The following is a 20671-nucleotide window of genomic DNA, read 5'->3' as shown; positions in this document are numbered from 1 at the left end:
GAAGGATACCATGGTTAATGGTGTCAAAAGCCTCTGAGAGATCAAGGAAGAAGGAAGAATAACAGGGTTGCACTCCCCCTGTCCTTCTCCTGATAAGGGTCATCCATCAGAGCAACCAAGGTCGATTCAGTCCCATAACTGGGCCTGAACCCAGATTGGAATGGGTCAAGATAATCTGTTTCATCCAAGAGTACTTGCAATTGGTGCGCCACAACCCTCTCAATCACTTTCCCTAAAAAGGGGTATTTGCAGTCGGGCGGTAGTTGTCACATACCAATGGGCCAGGGTGGGCTTTTTCAGGAGTGGTTGGATCACTGACTCTTTCCAGGTGGCTGGGACCACTCTGTCTACAAAGATGTGTTAACCACACCCTGGATCCACTCAGTCATATCCCCTCAGCAAGTTTTAATAAGGCAAGAACAGCAAGGGTCAAGAGGACACATTGTTGGCTGCATAGTCATAAGCACCTTGTCCACATCATTAGGCTGCATAAACTGAAACTGATCCCAAAACGTTGCAGCAGACATTGCACTGGATACCTCCTGTGAACCACAGTAGATGTGGATGGGACATCAAGATTGCTACAGAGGCAGGCAACTTTACCCTTGAAGTACCTTGCAAACAATTCACAATGAAGTTCTGAAAGGTCTAAAACTCCATTTCTTGGAACTGATGTTAGCAGATGCTGGGCAATACAAAAAAGCTCCACCGGGCTTAATGTAAACAAGTGAAAAGTGATGCATGTTGGGACAAAAAAAAAATCACAAATACACTCATGAGGTCTGAACAGGCAGTGACTGAACAGGAACGAGACCTTGAGTTGAAGTGAATAGCTCAATGAAGATGTCAACTCAGCTGTGAAAAAGGCAAATTCCATGTTAGGTGTAATTAGAAAAAGAACTGAAAATAAAAATGCTGATACCATTATATAAATCTATTGTGCAGTCACAGTTGGAATACTGTGTTGCCTCAACTCAAAAAAGTTATTGTAGTGTTGGGAAAGGTTCAGAAAAGGGCAATCGAAATGATCAAGGGGATGGAGCCCTATGAGGAAAGGTTGCAGCATTTGGAAAATTTCAGATGAGAGAAAAGAGGTTGACATGATAGAAGTGTACAGTATAAAATTGTGCATGGTGTGCAAAAAGTTTCTGTCCCTGTCTTGTAACCCTAGAACTCATGGACAGTCAATGAAACTGAATGTTAGAAGATTCAGGACAGGCAAAAGAAAGTACTTCTTCAAACAGCACAGAGTTAAATGATGGAATTTTCTCTCACAGGAGGCAGTGATGGCCACCAACTTGTGTGGCTTTAAAGGAGAGTTAGACAAATTCATGGAGGATAAGGCTATCAGTGGCTACTAGCCATGATGACTATTCTGCCTCCAAGGTTAGAGGCAGCATGCTTCTGAATACCAGTTGCTGGAGACCACAGGAGGGAAGAGTGCTGTTGTGCTCAGGTCCAGTTTGGAGGCTTTCTCATAGACATCTGGTTAGACACTGTGAGAACAGGATGCTGGACTAGATGAACCATTGTCCTGATCCAGCAGGCTCTTCATTTGTTCATTAATGGAGATTTGAGACAATTTGCTCTTTTCAGTTTGCATTTTTCATTGTCAATTATTTTCAAATTAAGACAATGTCAGTCATTCAACTGCTAATGAGATTTATGAATGGAAAACCTTTTTCTGAAATTGAATTGCCTTTCCTGGAATGTCCGGGGACTTGGCACTCCAGTAAAAAAAGGAGATCAGAAAGAATTATCAAGGGTTATCATCCAGACATACTGTTCATTCAGAAAACCCATAAAAGGAAAAATAGTGACAAAGCCCCATTTATATATATATAATGGGCAATGGTTTTGCACCCCAGGGAATTCAAAGTACAGGGGAATTGCCACTTGGATGGGATAAGACACAATTTACATTGATTGAACAAAAAACTGACCCAAATGTCCAATATCTGTTTGTGAAGGGGAAAATTGGAACTGTAACATTAACTTTATCTTCTGTCTATTGTCCAAATTAGAATCAAATCACTTTTTAAACAAATACCCTATTGCTATTGCATGACTTTAAAGATGGAGAGGTGATACTGGGCAGGGATCTCAACTGGGTAGCTGATATTACATTAAATCATAAGGGAAAACCCAAGAGATTTAATAATGCACAATTTGAATGTTATATCCTTCTCAATACTTGGGGACACATACACGCTAATGATAAGGACTTTACATATTACTTATCCAGATTTGATTCCCACACACACACTGATTATGTCCTAATTTCCCCCTTCTTTAGAGAAAGCCTTAAAAAATCATACACTGCCCCCCTTTTAAGTTCAGATCATGCTTCCATAATAACCCTTTAAATTTTTTCTACTGACACCCCCCTCATTTCTTTTATGTGGATACAATCAGGGTCTTTTGCAAAATACTTTGATCATTGATAGAAGCCAATACACCTCTGCATTTGTTTGGGATACTCTTAAAGCAGTCATTTCTAAAGCTAGCAGGATGAAAAATCAGAGAAATAGAAAGATATAGACTTCTTAATGAATCCTGGAAGAAAAACATAGAAGAATGGGGAGCAATGGAGTCCATAGATTTATTTTAAGGAAAAGGGCAGAATTAAATACCATGGATATTAATAAAACTCTAAACAACTTACCATTTCCAAATCAGATGTATGATGAATTCAATAATAAGCATTCTAAGCTACTAGCCAACAAATTAAAAAAGAGGGTTCATATTTATAGAATTGCATCCTTAAAATTAAAGGGAGGGATAGGAAAAACCAATAAAACTACAGAGATTATTCAGCACTTTAAAGATTTTATGTTAATTTATATAAATCTAATCCAGACCAACCTGACATTTCATGTTATTTGGATAAAACTGGAGTTAAAGCCCTCTCACAAGACCATGCAGACTACTTAAACAACCCATTTATGTTAAAAGAAATACAAGGGAAAACTAAACACCCCAAACTTGCAAAAGCCCTAGAACATGGTGGATACACTGTGGGATTTTATAAGAAATTTTAAGATTGCTTACTTCCATTTATACTGAAGCTTGTCAATGCTATTAAACAGGGAGAACAAATATCAGATTTGTGGAAAGAGAGCAGAATTGTGGTCATCCTGAAATCCAACAAGAGTAAAGAGGCAGTGGAATCATATCATTCTATTTCATAAATTTATATAGATGCCAAAATATTTCCATACATTTTGGCTGAAATGTTTGGCAGTTATAACCCCTATGAATATCCATATAGATCAAGTAGGTTTTATTAGAAAATGATCAACAGTGGATCCCATTTGGCATCTTCTTAATGCACTCCACTGGGCCTCCTGAATCAAATCTCCCATGGTGGTGGTATCTTTGGATGCCACCAAAGCATTTGATCTTTTGAAATGGTATTTCTTGTATTCTGTTTTAACTAAGTTGGGTATAGACACAACTTTGTTTCCCTTTTGAAATGCCTATACTTAAACAGTCAGGCTGGTTTTAGAATAAATGGAAGATATTCGGACAACTTCTATTTGGAAGCAGGGACTAAGCAAGGATGCCCTGTCTCCGTTACTTTTTGCCTGTGGTGTGGAACCTTTGCAGAAGCATTTAGAAGTCATGAGGACTTGAAGGGACTCATTATTAATAACCAAAAACATGTAATTTTTTTTGCAGACAACATAACCCTCATGCTTCCAAATCCCTGTCACACTTCCCATAACCATGAAAATAATAAAGAATTATGGTGCAGTTGCAGATTTGCAGGTCAGTTCTCAGAAATCTGAAATGATATGTTTGAATATCTCTTCTCAATAATTTGAACTCCAGAAAACATCTGGCCTATGTAATTATCAAAAATTGTTTACATATCTTGGAGTCAAAATTCCCCAACATTTACACCAATTGGAAATTCCCCAACATTTACACCAATTGGAAATGATAAATTATAAACCCCTAATCAAGAATATCAAAACCAAATGGAAGAGTGGAAGAAACTTCTTCTATCTTAGCTAGGCAAAATCACCAGGATTAAAATGATACTACTCAAATTATCGTACTTCCCTCAAGTCATTCCAATAGCCCTGAGAGAGGACACTCTCAAAAAGTGGCAAAATATGCTTACTAAATTATCCTTGGTAGAAGACCAAGGCTCTGCTGCAAAGTTCTATACAAGGAACGTGTATTTGGAGGACTGAGCTATACCATGATGCAGCCCATTTATAGGACCTCTTGGCAATAGTCCAACTATATCAAAAAGATCATGGGGGAGAACAGAACAACCTTTCCCAGTGAAGGATGCTTTTGCAGGGCTATCTTTCCTTTTAGCTAAATGGAAATTAACAAACATTGAAAGTCCATTGTTGAGAAACACATTCATGGTGTGGAAAAAATGGACAGGTAAACTAGCTCCCCCCTTTCCCCCCTTATTCCTTTTCTCTCTCATCTGTCATTTACTCTCCTGAAAAAAATCACTCACTATAGAGGTTGGAAAAAGAAAAGATATTTTCATGTAAGTGATTTTTTCCAAAATACAGGTCCAATAATGGCCCACAAATAGTAGATAAATTGGGGACCTTGACATACAACTGGATTCAAATTCATCAAATTTTACACTTTTTTCAAACTCCCTCAGTGAAATAGCAGGCTTCTAGACACCTCACAAAATTGTCTTGTACAGATTCAGGCTTACTTTCTGACATATATAAAATTTTACTACACACATGGGTGAGCTGGATGTACTTAGACAAAGTTGGGAAAGCAACCTAGGAGCAGACATAGATTCAGCTAAATGGATTAATGTATGGTCTAGTGGTTTATTTCAATCAAATTCTGCTAGGATAAGTGAACAGTCCCTGAAAACAGTGCACAGGTAGTACCAAACTCCCCTCACCCTAAGCTGTATATCATCCACAACTTCTGCATACTGCTGGTGAGGGTGTGGGGATCTAGGCTCATATTGTAATATGTGGTGGTATTGCTTTGTATCAAGGGTTCCTGGAGAAAAATCTTTGCAGAAGCTAGCTTGATCACTTCTCAGCAAATTGGCCCAGACCCCCAGATGGCGCTGTTGTCTGTCTTTGATGGGGAAGAATCATCATTACACTAATGAATTAGTTAATTTTCCTTTACCTCAGCCAGATTAACTATTGTCAAATTCTAGAAACTCGATTCCCCTCATATGTTTAAATATGGGTACCAACAAATGTGGTACATAGCCCTGATGGAAAGATTGTCAGCACAAAGAACCTCCAGATGAAAAAAAACACTCATGATGAAAACTTCAATGAAATTTGGTACCATTTGGTTATGTACACAGCTCAAAAAGATACAATTTTCAGCCTCATTCTGGGCATGATTTGCTGTGGAAAAGCATTCTGGGATAATGGACACACACATGCTATTTTAAGAACTAAGCTGGAACATGGCCTACTCATGAAATAATCTCTGGATTGGGTTGGGGATGTTGATGATGATGTTATATTTTTCTTGGATATATTTTCCATTCTAAAATGAAAAACAAACTTTAAAAAACCTACAACCTCATCATAGGTACTTTTTTGAGATAACAAAATACGAAAAGTGAAAGCTGTGTGTATGAGAGACAGAGTGAGAGAAAGTAATCAGAGTATATGGTGCTCTAGCAGTGTACATACTTTATTATCTCTTTCTGTCCCTTATTATGGTAGCAACACTGAATAATCGGGTCTCTCTTTGGAGAACTGTCTTTATCTGTTTTTATTTGTTGTATTTTTTTTATCATTGCTGTGCACCATAATAGGATTTGGTAACTGTGAGTGGCTTATAAATCTTTGAGATAAATAAAGTGCCTTTTGACTCACAACTTCACCAATTAAAAATCTGTGCCTAGCTGATTACTCAACTCAAGTTTTAGTCCATTTATCTATCAGCTATCTATCTTGCAGCTATACTCTGCTTCCAAAAGGGGCAGGATCAGCCAGCCAAATACTACATGTTTTAATTAAAATATTTAACTATTCTTACTCAAGCACGTAAATCCAACTGCTGCTCACTCCCATTTTTGTCCTTTCCATTTGGCATATCTTCAACCATACTACAACGACTGCCAGGCTGGCTTGACTATGAATCCATCTGTATAAATAAAGTAAACATGAGCATTAACTGAATCTTACAACAACAGGGCCCTGTATACGCTGACAACTATATCTATCTGCAAGCTAGTATATCACCTGGCCATACAGAAAATTTCCCCAGTTTGCAATGTGGCAGGAATTCAGTTACATAGTGCTTGGTAGAGATCAACGAGCAATGGAGAGACTGTAATTTCAGAAGGATTTATACCAGCATTGGCAGCAATTAACAGCTTGCAACAGAATGGCAGGTTTAATTAATAAATTAAGAATGTAGCACATGCTGTCATTTCTGAATATTTACTCTATTAATGAAACTTTGTAGGAAATGTACTTGTGATCAAATCTCCATTTTAATCACAAATTATTTCTAATTTACCAATCTTTCTCAGCTGTCCCACTCTGCCTACATTTCTCACCAACACGTCAAATCTGGTTCCTAATTCACACAAAGGAATGCAGCAACTGACAGCATCCAAGGTACTGGCTAAAGGATCTCCTCATCAAATAGATCTATTTAATACATGACCACACAGGCCAGAGCCCACAATTCAGAACCTTGGGTACTTGAAGCAGCACATCTTTGCATAAATTGGGCCCAAGCCACAGAAGGATCCATGCCTAGAAGCCTATTTCATTGGATTAACATTCCTCAGTGAACTGGGGTACAGGACTTCAACAGCACAAAACGAAAAGTCATATAATCTGCAAAACAGGTTATATGTTCTAGCTTCTCAAGTCTGGGAAGACATCTTGTTCTGGATGGGTTGCACTTCCCTGGAAGGAGCTCCCGGACCCAACATTGTCACTTGAGGCCCAAGTGGCCACAGTGACTAGCAGTGCCTATTTCCAGCTCCAACTGGTTCACCAGCTACAGCCCCTTTTGGACAGAGACAATTTGGCTACAGTATTCCATGCTCTGGGAACTCCCAGACTGGATTATTATAACTCGCTCTATATGGGGCTGCCCTTGAAGGCAACTCAGAAACTTCAGCTGGTCCAAAATACAGCAGCCAGTACTGGCTGGGGTTGCTTTTAGAACTCATATCACCCTTTGGGTTGCCAGTTTGTTTCTGGGCCCAATTTAAGGTGTTTATGCTGGTTGGTATAGCACAGTGGGGAGGAGAGCCTGGCTGGGAGTCCAGAGCCTGTGAGTTCAAATCCCCGCTCGCGTTTCCTGGGTGTCAAGGGCCAGCTTAAGATCCCCTCCACAGTGAGTGGCTCAGGGGTTACGTGCCCTGCCACCTGTGCAGCCGTGGGCAAGCTGCAGAGTCCCAAGGAGCCCAGTTGCCCCCCAGCTGGCAGTTGCGGACAAGGAAGGGGCTGGCTTGTACAGGCGTGGTAAGCTGAGCAGGCCCTAGCCAGCTGGGGAGGACTAGCCTCAGAGGGAGGCAATGGTAAACCCCCTCTGAATACCGCTTACAATGAAAACCCTATTCATAGGGTAGCCATAAATCAAGATCGAGTTGAAGGCAGTCCATTTCCATCTCATGCTTGTGTATAAAGCCCTAAACGATTCAGGCCCCAAATATCTGAGAGACCACCTCCTTCCCTACAGACCCTCTCGTGTTTAGATTAGTAAAGGGAGCCTTCTTGGTAGTTCACCATCCTCAGAAGTTTGGGGGGGGGTGGCCCGGGAGAGAGCATTTTCTGTGGCAGCCCCTAAGTTGTAGAATTCTCTCCCGACGGAGGTGCGCCTGGTACCTTTGCTGTAGTTTTCAGTGAACGCTAAAGATGCACCTCCTTATCCTGGCCTTTGGCACTTGAGATGTACGGTTTCATGACCTACCCTATTCTTGTGAATGTAATTTGTTTTAATTGATTTTAATACTGAATGTTAGACTGCTGTAACCTGCCCTGGGACTTGCTGGTGAAAGGTGGGCAATTCATCATCATCACCATCATCATCTAACAAGACAGCTTCTGTACAAGGATTCTCATTATGAACAATCCCCCTCATTTCAGTTAGCAGGTTTGCACCTATCAGAATCTTCCTGATTTGACACCAAGATTCACATACTATGTTGTCAGGGGTATACTTTATATATTTTAAGTGTACACCTAAAAATGCAAAATGTGAATGCCACACACAGACCACATTTGCAGGATCATGTAGGCACATACATCAAGAAGCTTTGATTGGCTGATTTGATGGCCAGCTGAAGATTCCCCTGTACAATATGTGAAATGGTTCTCAGTTCATATTAGAGTAAAACTTCCCAGAGAAAGTCACAAATTACCTTTCTAAGTTTTTTGAATTAAAAAGGAACAATAGTTCGTTTCAAGTTTCTGTCAATACAGAAAATGCAGGTGTATAATTCGTGTGGCCTCATTTTCCCATCTAAGAGTCACTATACTTTTTTCTGCTCATTTAAAAAAAAAAACTCTTAGAAACCACATTTCCTGCTTATTATTTTACTGGGAAGATAGTGGTGGTGGTGATGGGTGGGTGGTTATTTTTTAAAATATTTTTTCTTAGTCCAAGTTAGTTTAGGGATTTATTCTTATATCTGTCATCTGAAATTAGATTTGACTTTAGATCACCTGCCAAATGAATATTAAATCTCCATGCTAATCACCATGGAAAGTAGATTGAAGTCTACATAATCAACATGCCTTTAAAATCTCATTTAACATGCACTGGTCCTGAGGGGGAGAATTATTTTAGTCTCATCTGGAATGAGTATAAATTTTACCTACAGGGAGAATGTTTCAAAATTTGAGTAGAATAAAGAGTGGTGGCAAGAGGGATTAGTACTGTACAGCCCAGTCCTATGCATGTCTACTGAGAAATAAATCCCACTGACTTCAGTTAGTTTACAGCCAGGTACATGTGAACTGGACTACAGGCTTAATATTGGCTTACTGATAAAGCCCTTAACAGCATCGGACCGCAATACCTGGCGGAACGCCTCTCCCGCTATGTACCTACCCGGTCACTGCGCTCGACGTCGAAGGCCCTTCTCCGGGTTCCAAAGCATAGGGAGGCCCGGAGAGCAACAACTAGAGCTACGGCCTTCTCAGTGGTGGCCCCCGAATTATGGAACGCCCTCCCTGACGAGATACACCTGGTGCCTTCTTTGTTATCTTTTTGGCGCCAGGTAAAGACCTACCTCTTTGCCCAGGCATTTTAAATTTAATTTTCATTTATTTTAATTTTTTGTCTTAATTTTGTTTTTAAAAATGTTTTCTATTGTATTGTACTCATACCCACATGTATTTTAATATTTTTACCCTCTTGTACACCGCCCTGAGAGCTTGTTGCTATAGGGCGGTCTAAAAATGTAATAAAATAAAAATAAAATAAAATAAAATTGGCTTCAGTCTAAGTCAGAAAAGAAACACACTAGCTCTCTGAGGCAGCCATAATTATAAGAGTTGTTTTGCTCCACAGTTGACAGGACTAGTGGGTGGCGCTTTGGCAAGAGGGACCAGTTCACTAGGTCATTATTCAGTTGCACAGAATCAGTGCAGAAACTAGACCTGTTCATCCCCTGACGAAGGCCAAGTCACCGAGTGGCCGAAACGCGTTGGGCTTTCTTTTTAATAAAACCTATTTGGATTTTCATTTCAATAATTCCTTTTTTCCAGCATCTTGGGCTCTCCCTCCTCCTTTTTCTCCTGCTTATCCTTGGATGCTTACCATCCTCGTTGTTTTCAGGTCTGTTGGGGCCTCATTGCCAGCTGGTGAACTGAAATAAAAGAATAGAACATGCCCAATCCCCCTCCCACCTCCAAGTTTGCACTTTGCAGGAGATCAATGCAAACAGTCATCTGAGGAAGCTTGCCTGCCATTACTAATCTTGTGATGAACTTCCAAATAAGCTTGTGAGGAATCTCAGGATTCATTGTTTGAAAACCACTGCCTTGGAATATATTATGCTGCATGCTGCTGTCTAACCTGAAAAAGCAAATACAGAAACTACTGGAATAACATACAATGCCAAAATTGATTTCTGATTAGTGTTGCGTGCCTCCCCCAATCTCCGAGCGGTGAGATTTCAGGGGTCCCTGCGCTCATCCAGGGTTTGGTTTCCTTTGGGGAAGGTCAGTGGAGACTGCGGTGTCTTTATGAAATATGGTTTATTTATTTACACACATTCCAACCTGAGCTCAAGGATGGAGGGGATTCAAGGCATCAGCAGTCTAATATCCAGCTTTTCCATCTGGGTTGCAGGAGGCACCCCAAAGGCCATGGTGCAGACAGCCAGTATCTCTGCCTGCCTGCCTCCCAGTTCCCAGCAAATCTCTAGACACACTAAAAACACAAGGTGTTGGACTACGACCTGGGAGACCAGGGTTCGAATCCCCACACAGCCATGAAGTGCACTGGGTGACCTTGGGCCAGTCACTGCCTCTCAGCCTCATGAAAACCCTCTTCATAGGGTCGCCATAAGTTGGAATCAACTTGAAAGCAGTACACATTCACATTCATGGTTTTATCATGTATTTGTGTATGTTGTAAACCACTTTACAACATATTTATTTATTTATTTATTTATTATCATTATTTTTACCCCGCCCTTTTCCCAAAACTGGAACTCAAGGCGGCTTTACACGATAAAACTACATACAAAATTAAAATCAGAATCATTAACTACTGCAGAAATATATCTTCTCATTTGCCTGCATAAGCCTGGCAACACAGAAAAGTTTTCAGCAGGCATTTAAAATTCCGAACAGAAGGTGTCTGTGGAATCTCTATGGGCAGAGCAATCCACAAGACTGGGCTGATGACACTAAAGGCTCAATTTCTCGTTGTTATCAAATGAGCCTTTCCAACTCAGGGCATGACCAGTGATACTCCTGCAGATGATCTCAATGACTGAGCTGGGATATAAGGGTTCAGGTGGTCCCTGAACCTAAGTTTAAGGCTTTATAAATTAATACAAGGACCTTGAACCTGGCTCAGTAGTAGATGGGCAGCCAGTACATATGTTTTAACAGTGATGTCACATGTTGTCAGCCATGCGTCCTCATCAGGAGTCTGGCTGGCACATTCTGCACCAGCTGGAGCTTCTGAACCAGGCCCAAGGGCAGCCCCACATAGAGCGCATTGCAGTAATCTAGACCTGAGGTTATCAACACATGGATTACAGTGATGAGGCTATCCCTGTCCTGGAAAGGGCAGAGTTGGCAAATCATACAAAACTGGTAAAAGGCACTCCTACCCATAGAGGACACTTGAGCCTCTACTGACAGAGATGTATTTTGGAGTATGCCCAAGCTATGCACCTGCTCTTTCATAGGGAGGGAACCACCCACCCAAAGAACCTCTGTCTTCCCAGGATTCAAGCACAGTTTACTGGCTCTCATCCAGTCCACTACAGCATTCAGATATCAATCCAGAACTACCATGGTCCCTCCTGATTTAGATGTTATAGAACAATAGAGCTGTGTGACATCAGCATACTGATGACGGCTTGATCCTAAACTGCTAATGACTTCTTCCAACGGCTTCACATAGATGTTAAATAGCACTGGGGAAAGGATAGTACCCTGTGGAACCCCACAGCAAAAATTCTAGGGGACCAAGGAGTACTCACCCTGTGCTACTCTCTGAACATGACCCTGCGGGTAAGAATGGAATCGCCAACACCCATCCCACTGAGTCGGTCCAGGAGGATACCATGATCAACGGTATCAAAAGCAGCTGAGAGAGTGAGCAGAAGTAACAGGGTTGCATTCCCATATCTCTCATGATAATGGTTTCAGCTCTGAAACCGGGTCTGAACGCAAATTGTAGTGGATCTAGGTAATCAGTTTAATCCAGAAATGCCTGCAGCTGCTCCACAACCACCTTCTCCACCACCTTTGCCAAGAAAGGGATGTTGACAACTAGTCTAGAGTTATACTCCATTAGGTCCAGAGTGGGCTTCATTTACCAATATTTACCAATATTGTTGCGTTTTCCATGTCCTCGTGTTATCTTTTGAAGCATCCAAGCCACAGGTCAAGTGTGTTTTGACTGTTTGTAAAACACCTAGCTCACTGGGTGATGATTGCTGGTTGTCATTGTCTTCAGGTGGAGTGATGCAAGTGCTTGGTGGCTGCTTAATAACTGTGTGGCTTACAGAAATTCATAAAAGATATTAGCCATCATGACTAACAGATAGGCTCTAGATAGACATAAGTGGAACCTCAATGTACAGAGGCAATATACATCTGAATAACAAATGTTAGGAACAAATGACAGGGGAGGGCTACTGCCTTCATGCTTTGTTTTTTACGCTTCCCGGAGGCATCTGGTTGGCCAATGGTGTAAACAGGATGCTGAAGTTGGTAGATCCGTGGTCTGAATCAGCAGAGATTTTAAAACGTTCTTACGTTTCACATCTGAGAAACTGCAACTTTTTGAGACCCCCAAAATAAAAGGAAAAAAGTACAAATGAACTTTTGTAGAAGTACAAATGAAGACAGACATTGATTGTAGACATTAGTGAGGCATCTAATGTGTGTACATGTTCTTAAACTTGGAGCCCAAAATATTTTATGTTGTTGTGTACAAAGAACAAACTGCAATCTCACATGATTTCAAACCAGCTAAGATGCTTTACCTTTATAAACAGACCATATCAACTCAATGAATTTCCCACTTAGGTTTACTTTTCATTAATTAGTACAGGTTAAGCAAGCATATAGGTGACCACATTTGAACTGCACAATGGTATATCAGGTAATGATATATTAGTTTATATTCACACAGGAAATATCAGTGAGCTGGATGATTTAAGATTCCCCCTTATACCCACAGCCAAAGTTAAATAATATATACACACAGTTTGTAACAGGCACTAACTATGAAGCACTACTCCGCTTAGCCACATTAAAGTACTCTCATATAGAGAATTATAAGCTCTCAACATGCCACATAACTTTATTTTTTCATCTCCAAGATGGCACTGCCTGGACTTCTGTGTTTAGCACTGCAGATGTTACAGAAGTGTATAGAAGAGTCCTGGAAATTAAAAACAACAGTATTTGTTTTGTAAATCTACTGCATATTTGCAACAAATGCATGCAAGGCCAAAAAAAGGTGATAACAAATTAAATAAGAAATATTAGAACATAATTCTTGCATAACAAAAGATCACTACATTTAAAGCAAAATTTTATGAACAAATGTTATAGTAAGGTTTAATAAAGAATAAAATATAACAAAGAAATTTAGACCAGTGGAGTATCAGAACACTCATTCTCATTTCTGGGCACATTTGTGCTAAAATGCATTCACCTACCACCACAGAAATATACTATGGCTAGGATCTAAAGTTATACATAGTTGTGCCAAGAGCTTGTGTGTGATTATAGGAAGGGGTGTGAGACAGGGGTTTATTTTATCACCCTATTTGTTTAATCTATACGCAGAACATATCATACAGAAAGCGGGATTGGACCAAGATGAAGGAGGTGTGAAAATTGGAGGGAGAAATATCAATAATTTAAGATAGGTAGACCATACCATACTAATAGCAGAAGCCAGTAATGATTTGCAATGAATGCTGATGAAAGTTAAAGAGGAAAGCACAAAAAAAGGACTACAGCTGAATGTCAAAAATACTAAAGTAATGCCAACAGAAGATTTATGTAACTTTTAAGTTGACAACGAGGACATTGAACTTGTCAAGGATTATCAATACCTCGGCACAATCATTAACCAAAATGGAGACAATAGTCAAGAAATCAGAAGGCAGCTAGAACTGGGGAGGGCAGCTATGACATAACTAGAAAAGGTCCTCAAATGCAAAGATGTATTACTGAACACTAAAGTCAGGATCATTCAGACCAATCTCTATGTATGGATGTGAAAGTTGGACAGTGAAAAAAGCGGGTAAGAGAAAAATCATTTGAAATGTGTTGGAGGAAAGCTTTGTGGATACCATGGGCTGCGAAAAAGACAAACAATTGGGTGTTAGAACAAATTAAACCAGAACTGTCACTAGAAGCTAAAATGGTGAAATTGAGGTTATCATACTTTGGACACATCATGATAAGACATGATTCACTAGAAAAGACAATAATTCTGGGGAAAAACAGAAGGGAGTAGAGAAAGAGGAAGGCCAAACAAGAGATGGATTGATTCCATAAAGGAAGCCACAGACCTGAACTTACAAGATCTGAACAGGGGGTTCATGACAGATGCTCTTGGAGGTCGCTGATTCATAGGATTGCCATAAGTCATAATCGACTCAAAGGCTCATAACAACAACAAAGTGGGATTCTGGACATTTTTTTCTCATTCTCTCTTATACTGATAGTTACATCCTAAGAACAAGAGAACGTAAGAAAAGACCAGCTGGATCAGGCCAAAGGCCCAACTAGTCCAGCACCCTGTTCTCAAAGAATAGCCCACAAGCAGGACCTGAGTGCAACTACACTCTCCCCGCTTGTGATTCTTGTTAATCAGGTAGTTTTATGGTATAAAAGGATGTATTTACGGTTTAGAAAAAAAGCTTTTTTGGGGGGGGGATGGATAGTCTTTGGATGACTTTTTGTTCTTTTCTCGCTGCTACCTGCTCTGCTCTCGCATGCTTTGCCAGGCCTACCGACTCATAGGCAACTCTTTCTTCTAATATTCTAGGAAATTTAGAATAATAATATACAAGTAGTGGGCTGGAGGGAGTTAAGAGGAACATATATAATTTATTCTGTTAGTTCATATTTTTATGGTTTTAATTTATATAATTTAATTTATATATATATAAAAAACACTTCACTTTAAAATATTTTCCAAGTTTCTTTGCTGTAATACCAAAGTATTATCTTTGCTTTGTTTCCTATCAAACCCACAATACCAGTTGTTCAGCAGTTGTTACTTTATTTTGTTCCATCATTTATGATTGTATTGTGGTTTTTCATTACAAAATCTAATTTTTGTGAACCTTCACACCTTCAATTAGCTGGTGTACTTGTTTCAGTTATAATTTGGAGTTTGTGGTTTTCAGTAATAGATTGTGTTTACCTTCCTTTTCCACTGGATTGCTGCTGAGTAAATAGAACCAGGGAGATGCATCCATGAAGGTGATGCATAGGCCAGAATTGGCATGTTTTGCATGGACTCTGATTAGATTCTCTATTTATTTATTTTATTTCATTTATAATCCCGCCCTTCCTCTCAGTAGAATTAAGAACCTTATTTTCAATTCTTAGTAACTGGCATTCAGAGGCACAAGGTCCTCGAGAGTGAAGGTAGAACCTAGCCATCGTGGCTAGTAACCATTGATAGCTGTACGGTGGCCACCAAAACAGTATTATATCAATATTCTTTGAACTGCAGACTCTTATGTCCTACAACATACTTGTTTTGAAACTCAGTCTTCAGTTTTGAAAGTGGTTTGTCATGCAGTATGTTGTCTGCTGTTTGAGAAATACAAGTGCAAAGATCCCTTAGGCATATGGAAGTAGTCACATGGTTTTTTGCATGCTAACAGATATGTACAATGGGTCTATGGATCATATAAAAGGAAGCTGACAGCAGTTAACTTTCTGAGTAAAGATATCTTAAAACATAGACTTGTGATACTACTGACTTGTGGAAAACCTAGGTAAGTTTCACACATTCTGTTCTATTCTATTTTCTTCTTTAATATTTCACTATTTTATTGCTGGCTTTTAGATGAAATTGTTATTGTTATTGGGAAATTTCATTCCATCATTTTGCTTTATGATGTGAGCAGCAGTGTAGTGGCAAATTCAGAAGTGCAGGGTTCCTTCATGATAGTCAGCCACGCCCCCTCCCATCCTTGTTTGTTTTGTTTTGCTGCTGCGTTGAGAATGACATATTTGTTAATGTCTTCTTCCACAACAACAGACTTTCCTAGGAGCCAATCAGCATGAAAGAAGTGTTAGCTACTGAGAAGAGTCTTCTCAGCGGATGACTCACCTCCTTTCACTCTGATTGGCTCCAATCAACAGGACAGGACAAGGAAGCTTGTTAAAAGACTTTTCTCAGTGGATATCACACTTGACTCATAGAATGCTGGAGACACAGGGACCCTGCTGGGACCCTGCTCCCAAAAAAGTAAAGGGACTAAGACCCACCAAGTCCCTGGACAAGTACACCCCTAGATGTGAGCTGTATAGCCCTGAAAGGCTACCTAATACCTAAAAAATAAATCAACAGATAGATAGGCAGAGTCACTCAATCTCATCTTAATAAGCTGAGGCTCCATATACTTGCATGCAACCTCTTTGCTCCTACTTCACTCCTCCTTTTGTGTAAGCAAGCAAACAAGCCAGGAAGCCACCATAATTTCTTGCTATTTCCTATCTAGGAGCTATGATTAATATCTTTCAAACAAAGGCAGGATCTAGAAGCCAACTTTAAATCATGGCTCCATATTCTGGCTTGTTTGAAAACCATTAACCATAGTTTCCTGGTTTAGATGTAGTTAACCAATATATGGTTGTGATTTCCTGGCTATTTTGTCACTTGCAGGAAGAGACAAACAAAGCAGAAGCAAGGGGGCTGTGTGCAGGTGCATGATGCTAATGCACATCTCAGTTTATTAAGCCAAGATTTTAACAAGCAAACATGGCCATTGGCTGCATTTGGATGTCATTATAAACCATGGACTACAAACAAGAAGACAAGCCTCCTTTAAGTGCAACTGTTAGGAGGAGTATGGATGATTATGCATTTTAGTTAACCATAGCTTAGTATTATATCTGCATCCTAAACTGGGGGATAGTCTTAATTATGGTTTCTTGAAACATGTCAGCTTCGTAAACTATGGTTTGAAGTTATGTTAGCATTTTTCCAACTATCCGGTATCTTTCCCTCTTGCAAAATAGAATTCATTGTATACTGTAAAGGTAGCAAGAGTTCTTCCTCCAAACATTTATAGTACACTGCAGATAACCCATCTGGTCCTGGCGCCTTTCCTGATTTAATTTTGTTTATAGCTTCAGATATCTCTCTTGACGTGATAGGGCCATTAATAGCTTGTCTCTGAAAATCTGTAATTTTAGGCAAATTCTGTTTAGATATATACTCTTCTATTTTTTCAGATGGGATTTCCTGACACTTGTACAATGTTGAATAATATTGATGAAAAATCTTTTTGATTTTTACATTATCTGTCAGCATTTCATCTCCTTCTTGTATCTTTAAAATAATTTTTTTTGACGTTCTTTTCTTAATTTATATGCTAACCATTTCCCCGGTTTATTTGCAAATTCAAAAGTCCTTTGTTTAGCAAAATTTAGTTTCCTTTCAATTTCTCTAACTGTCAGCATTGATACTTGATTCTGTAACATTTTAATTTGATTTACAATAGAAACTTTAGTTGGATTCTTTTTCAATTCTTCCTCTTTTTGTTTTATTTCTTCCAAAATTAATTGCATTTTCTGTTGTTTCTTTTTTTTTAATTCAGAATTACATTTAATAAAATATCCCCTCATAAATGCCTTACTTGTATCCCAAACAATATTTTCATTTGTTCCTTTATGTAAATTATGTTCAAAAAACTCTTTTAATTTCTTCTTACATTCTTGTACTACTTTGTCATTCTGTAATAAAGATTCATTTAGTCTCCATCTAAATCCAAGATTTTTTTTTTTTGAAAGTTAATATCACAGGATTGTGGTCCGAAAAAGTTTTTGGTAATATATCCATTTTAAAAATATCTTTCACTACATTTTTAGACATCCAAATCATATCAATCCTCGAAAATGTTTTATGTCTTTCTGAAAAATAAGTAAATTCCTTTGCGTTATCATTTATATATCTCCATGTATCCACCAATTCTAAATTTTCCATCAATTCAAAGCAAATCTTCGGTAATTTACCCTGTGTCTCTTTAATATTTTTTTCAGAAAGTCTATCAATTTTTGGTGAGATTACCCCATTCCAATCACCCATGACACACCAATGATCATATGAAAACTCTGACAATTTTTCCATAAGTCCTGTGTAAAACCTTGTTTTATCTTCATTGGGGGCATAAATACTCACTATCAAAATCTTTATGCTCTGTAAAGTAATTTCAACCCCCACAAATCTACCACTATCATCCAGTAATATCAATTTAGGAAGCAATTGTGGGTTAATGTAAAGAACAACTCCATTTTTAATCCAGCCGAAATAAATTCTTCACCCAAATTTTTACAAATCAAATATTTGGAATCTTTCTTCTTAATATGAGTTTCTTGTAAACAAATTATATCCAATTTTAATTTTTTCAAATAATGAAACACTTTCTTTCTCTTCTGCGCTGTGTTGGCTCCATTTATATTCCAAGTTAGATATTTGTAATCCATCTTTAAGCGTGTATTTTAAAATGTACCTGATGCTCCCTTTAATCCATCATCTTCCTTCGCCTCCTCTGCATGTTCCTGTTGACTTTGTTTCCCAGGAATTATATCCATATCTTTAAGTTTATCTTCTTCCATGTCTTTTGAAGCTTTTCTCAAGAAATCCCTTGCTTTTTGAACAGTATTCAATCGATATTTCTGTTGTCTGAATGTAAAAATCACTCCTTCTGGAACATCCCATCTAAATTGAATTTTGCATTGCTTAAGTTTTTCTGTAAAGAAAGCATATTCTTTTCTCTTATGTAAAAATCTAATAGGAATTTCTTTCATCAGCAGTATTTCCTTACCATCAATTTTAAAGGTATTGTTGAAGTGTTGTTGTAATACCATATCTCTGGTCGTCTTTTTTATAAAGTGAACAAGCACATCTCTTGGAATTTTTTTCATTGTTGCATATCTGGAATTAATTCTATAAACTTTATCTATTTCAAATTTCATCCGATCTTCATTCAAATCCAAAAATTTTACTAAGGCATTAACAATTTTATCTCTGATATCTTCACCTGTTTCCTCAGGGATTGCACGGAATCTCAAACAATGTTCTTTATTTCTCATTTCAATCACAGCCATGTAGTCCAAATTTTTTTCTAATTCCAGATTTAATATATCTGTTCTATTCTCCAAGATTTGTACCTTTAGTATTTTTTGCATCCTCCATTATTTGCCCAATTGTCCCTTTAATCTCATCCACTTGTGTTTTAATTTGGTCTTTTATATCTTTCAATTCAGTTTTCATTTCTTGTTTTAGATCACTAATCCCTTCCATTATTTTTTGAAACATATCTGGGGGTATAACCCCTTCCTGTGGATCAATTGAACCTCTTCGCTCCTGAGCCTTAGCTGCTTTTCTAGTTGTCATTCTCAAAAGAAGCCTTTAATTTCTGATATTAACCGCTGTTCCAAAACCTAGAGGCAGTCTATTTCTTTTTTTTTTCCTCCACCAACAAAAGAGTTAATATTCCAGGCCTGTTATTATAGTCCGGCCAGCACAGTTCTTATCTACGTCCAGGAATGCAAAACAATTCTGGTTCACAACACCAAGCAATTAGTAACATATACGAACAGCAGATTCGTCCAAAAAGAAATAATCCAAGGAGAAAAATAGTCCAAAATATATTTCCATCAAATAATAATTGCCTCTCATCCGTTTTTAAACTTTATAACTCCAAATTCAGGCCAGCTTTTTGTCGTTAAAAAAAAAAAATTGTTTACATTTTCTTTCTTCCTTAATTATATTTAACAGAGAAAAAGTATGACACACCCAGATTTCTCAATTGCTGATTCGTAAACAAATCCCTTTTACTGTAGTAATTTAAGCCAAATGATAAGATTTAGACAGAAGGAGGCTCGCTGGTTAAGAACGTTTTTAAGAAGAAGAAAAAAGCCTCGCTTTTTTTCAGTACAGCTTGTTGGAAGTCCTGACCCCGTCTTCAGCCGATCGGTATGCCTTCTTATCTCAGGGAATTCCTGATCAATTCCAGCCGCCGACAGCTCAACGAAGTCCTGTGGAAAATCTGATCGGTTCACCTTTACCTTGGAGAACATTTAAGCCAGTCAAAGTTTCCTCTTGGCTGGCTTTTAAACTGAAAATAGCTTCCTCTGAGGCAGAGATCTCTCACAGACAACCACCAGCTGGGCACTCACTTCCGGGAAGTGCTAACATAACATTAATACCTAAAGAGGAGCAAGATTTAACTAAAACAAAAAATTATCGGCCGATATCTCTATTGAATAATGACTATAAATTTTTTACAATGATTTTGGCAGAAAGAATGAAAACAATTTATCCAGGAAGATCAATCGGGGTTTTTACCTAAAAGACAATTACGTGACAACGTAATTAGAACAATGAAATGATAAACAAGCAGCTTTGATTTTCTTAGATGCTGAGAAAGCATTTGATAATTTGAATTGGAAATTTATGTTTCAGGTTTTGGAGCAAATGGATTTTGGAGACAATTTTATAAAATGGATTAGATCGATTTATACATCTCAGAAGGCTCAGATAATTGTTAATGGAGATTTAACGGATTCATGTGAAATACAAAAGGGTACAAGACAGGGATGTCCATTATCTCCTCTTCTATTTATTCTGGTCTTAGAAGTGCTGCTTAGAGATATAAGGCAAGATAAAAGGATTTCGGGATTAAAGATAAAAAAAGAAGAATACAAACTGAGAGCATTTGCTGATGATTTGATAATTGTATTAGAAAACCCTTTGGAAGGAATTAATGTATTGA

General features: G+C 38.5%; 2 protein-coding genes across 4 annotated transcripts in view; both read right to left on the bottom strand.

Moving 5' to 3' along the window:
• The window catches only part of AMPH (amphiphysin), a 199302-nt gene extending 186756 nt beyond the window's left edge, over positions 1-12546 (bottom strand). The window contains exons 1-2 of the mRNA XM_061585728.1: positions 12012-12546; positions 6010-6117 (exon numbers count right to left, since the gene is read on the bottom strand). The gene's annotated coding sequence lies outside the window, so the exon portion shown is untranslated. The remainder of the gene's footprint in view (positions 1-6009; positions 6118-12011) is intronic.
• Positions 12547-12700: 154 nt separating this feature from the next.
• VPS41 (VPS41 subunit of HOPS complex) overlaps positions 12701-20671 on the bottom strand; it is a 170901-nt gene continuing 162930 nt past the window's right edge. For 2 of the 3 annotated variants that reach the window (XM_061585725.1, XM_061585726.1), the window contains exon 29: positions 12701-13074. In XM_061585725.1, coding sequence (XP_061441709.1) covers positions 12994-13074 — 81 coding nt within the window. In that variant the 3' untranslated portion in view covers positions 12701-12993. Of the gene's footprint in view, positions 13075-15415; positions 15474-20671 lie in introns of all 3 variants that reach the window. The other variant, XM_061585727.1, reaches the window with a different exon arrangement.

This window comes from Rhineura floridana, chromosome 10, assembly GCF_030035675.1.
Source record: "Rhineura floridana isolate rRhiFlo1 chromosome 10, rRhiFlo1.hap2, whole genome shotgun sequence".
NCBI lineage: Eukaryota > Metazoa > Chordata > Lepidosauria > Squamata > Rhineuridae > Rhineura > Rhineura floridana.
Note: the sequence above shows the minus strand (reverse complement) of the source record. Positions and strands in the feature narration are given on the sequence as shown.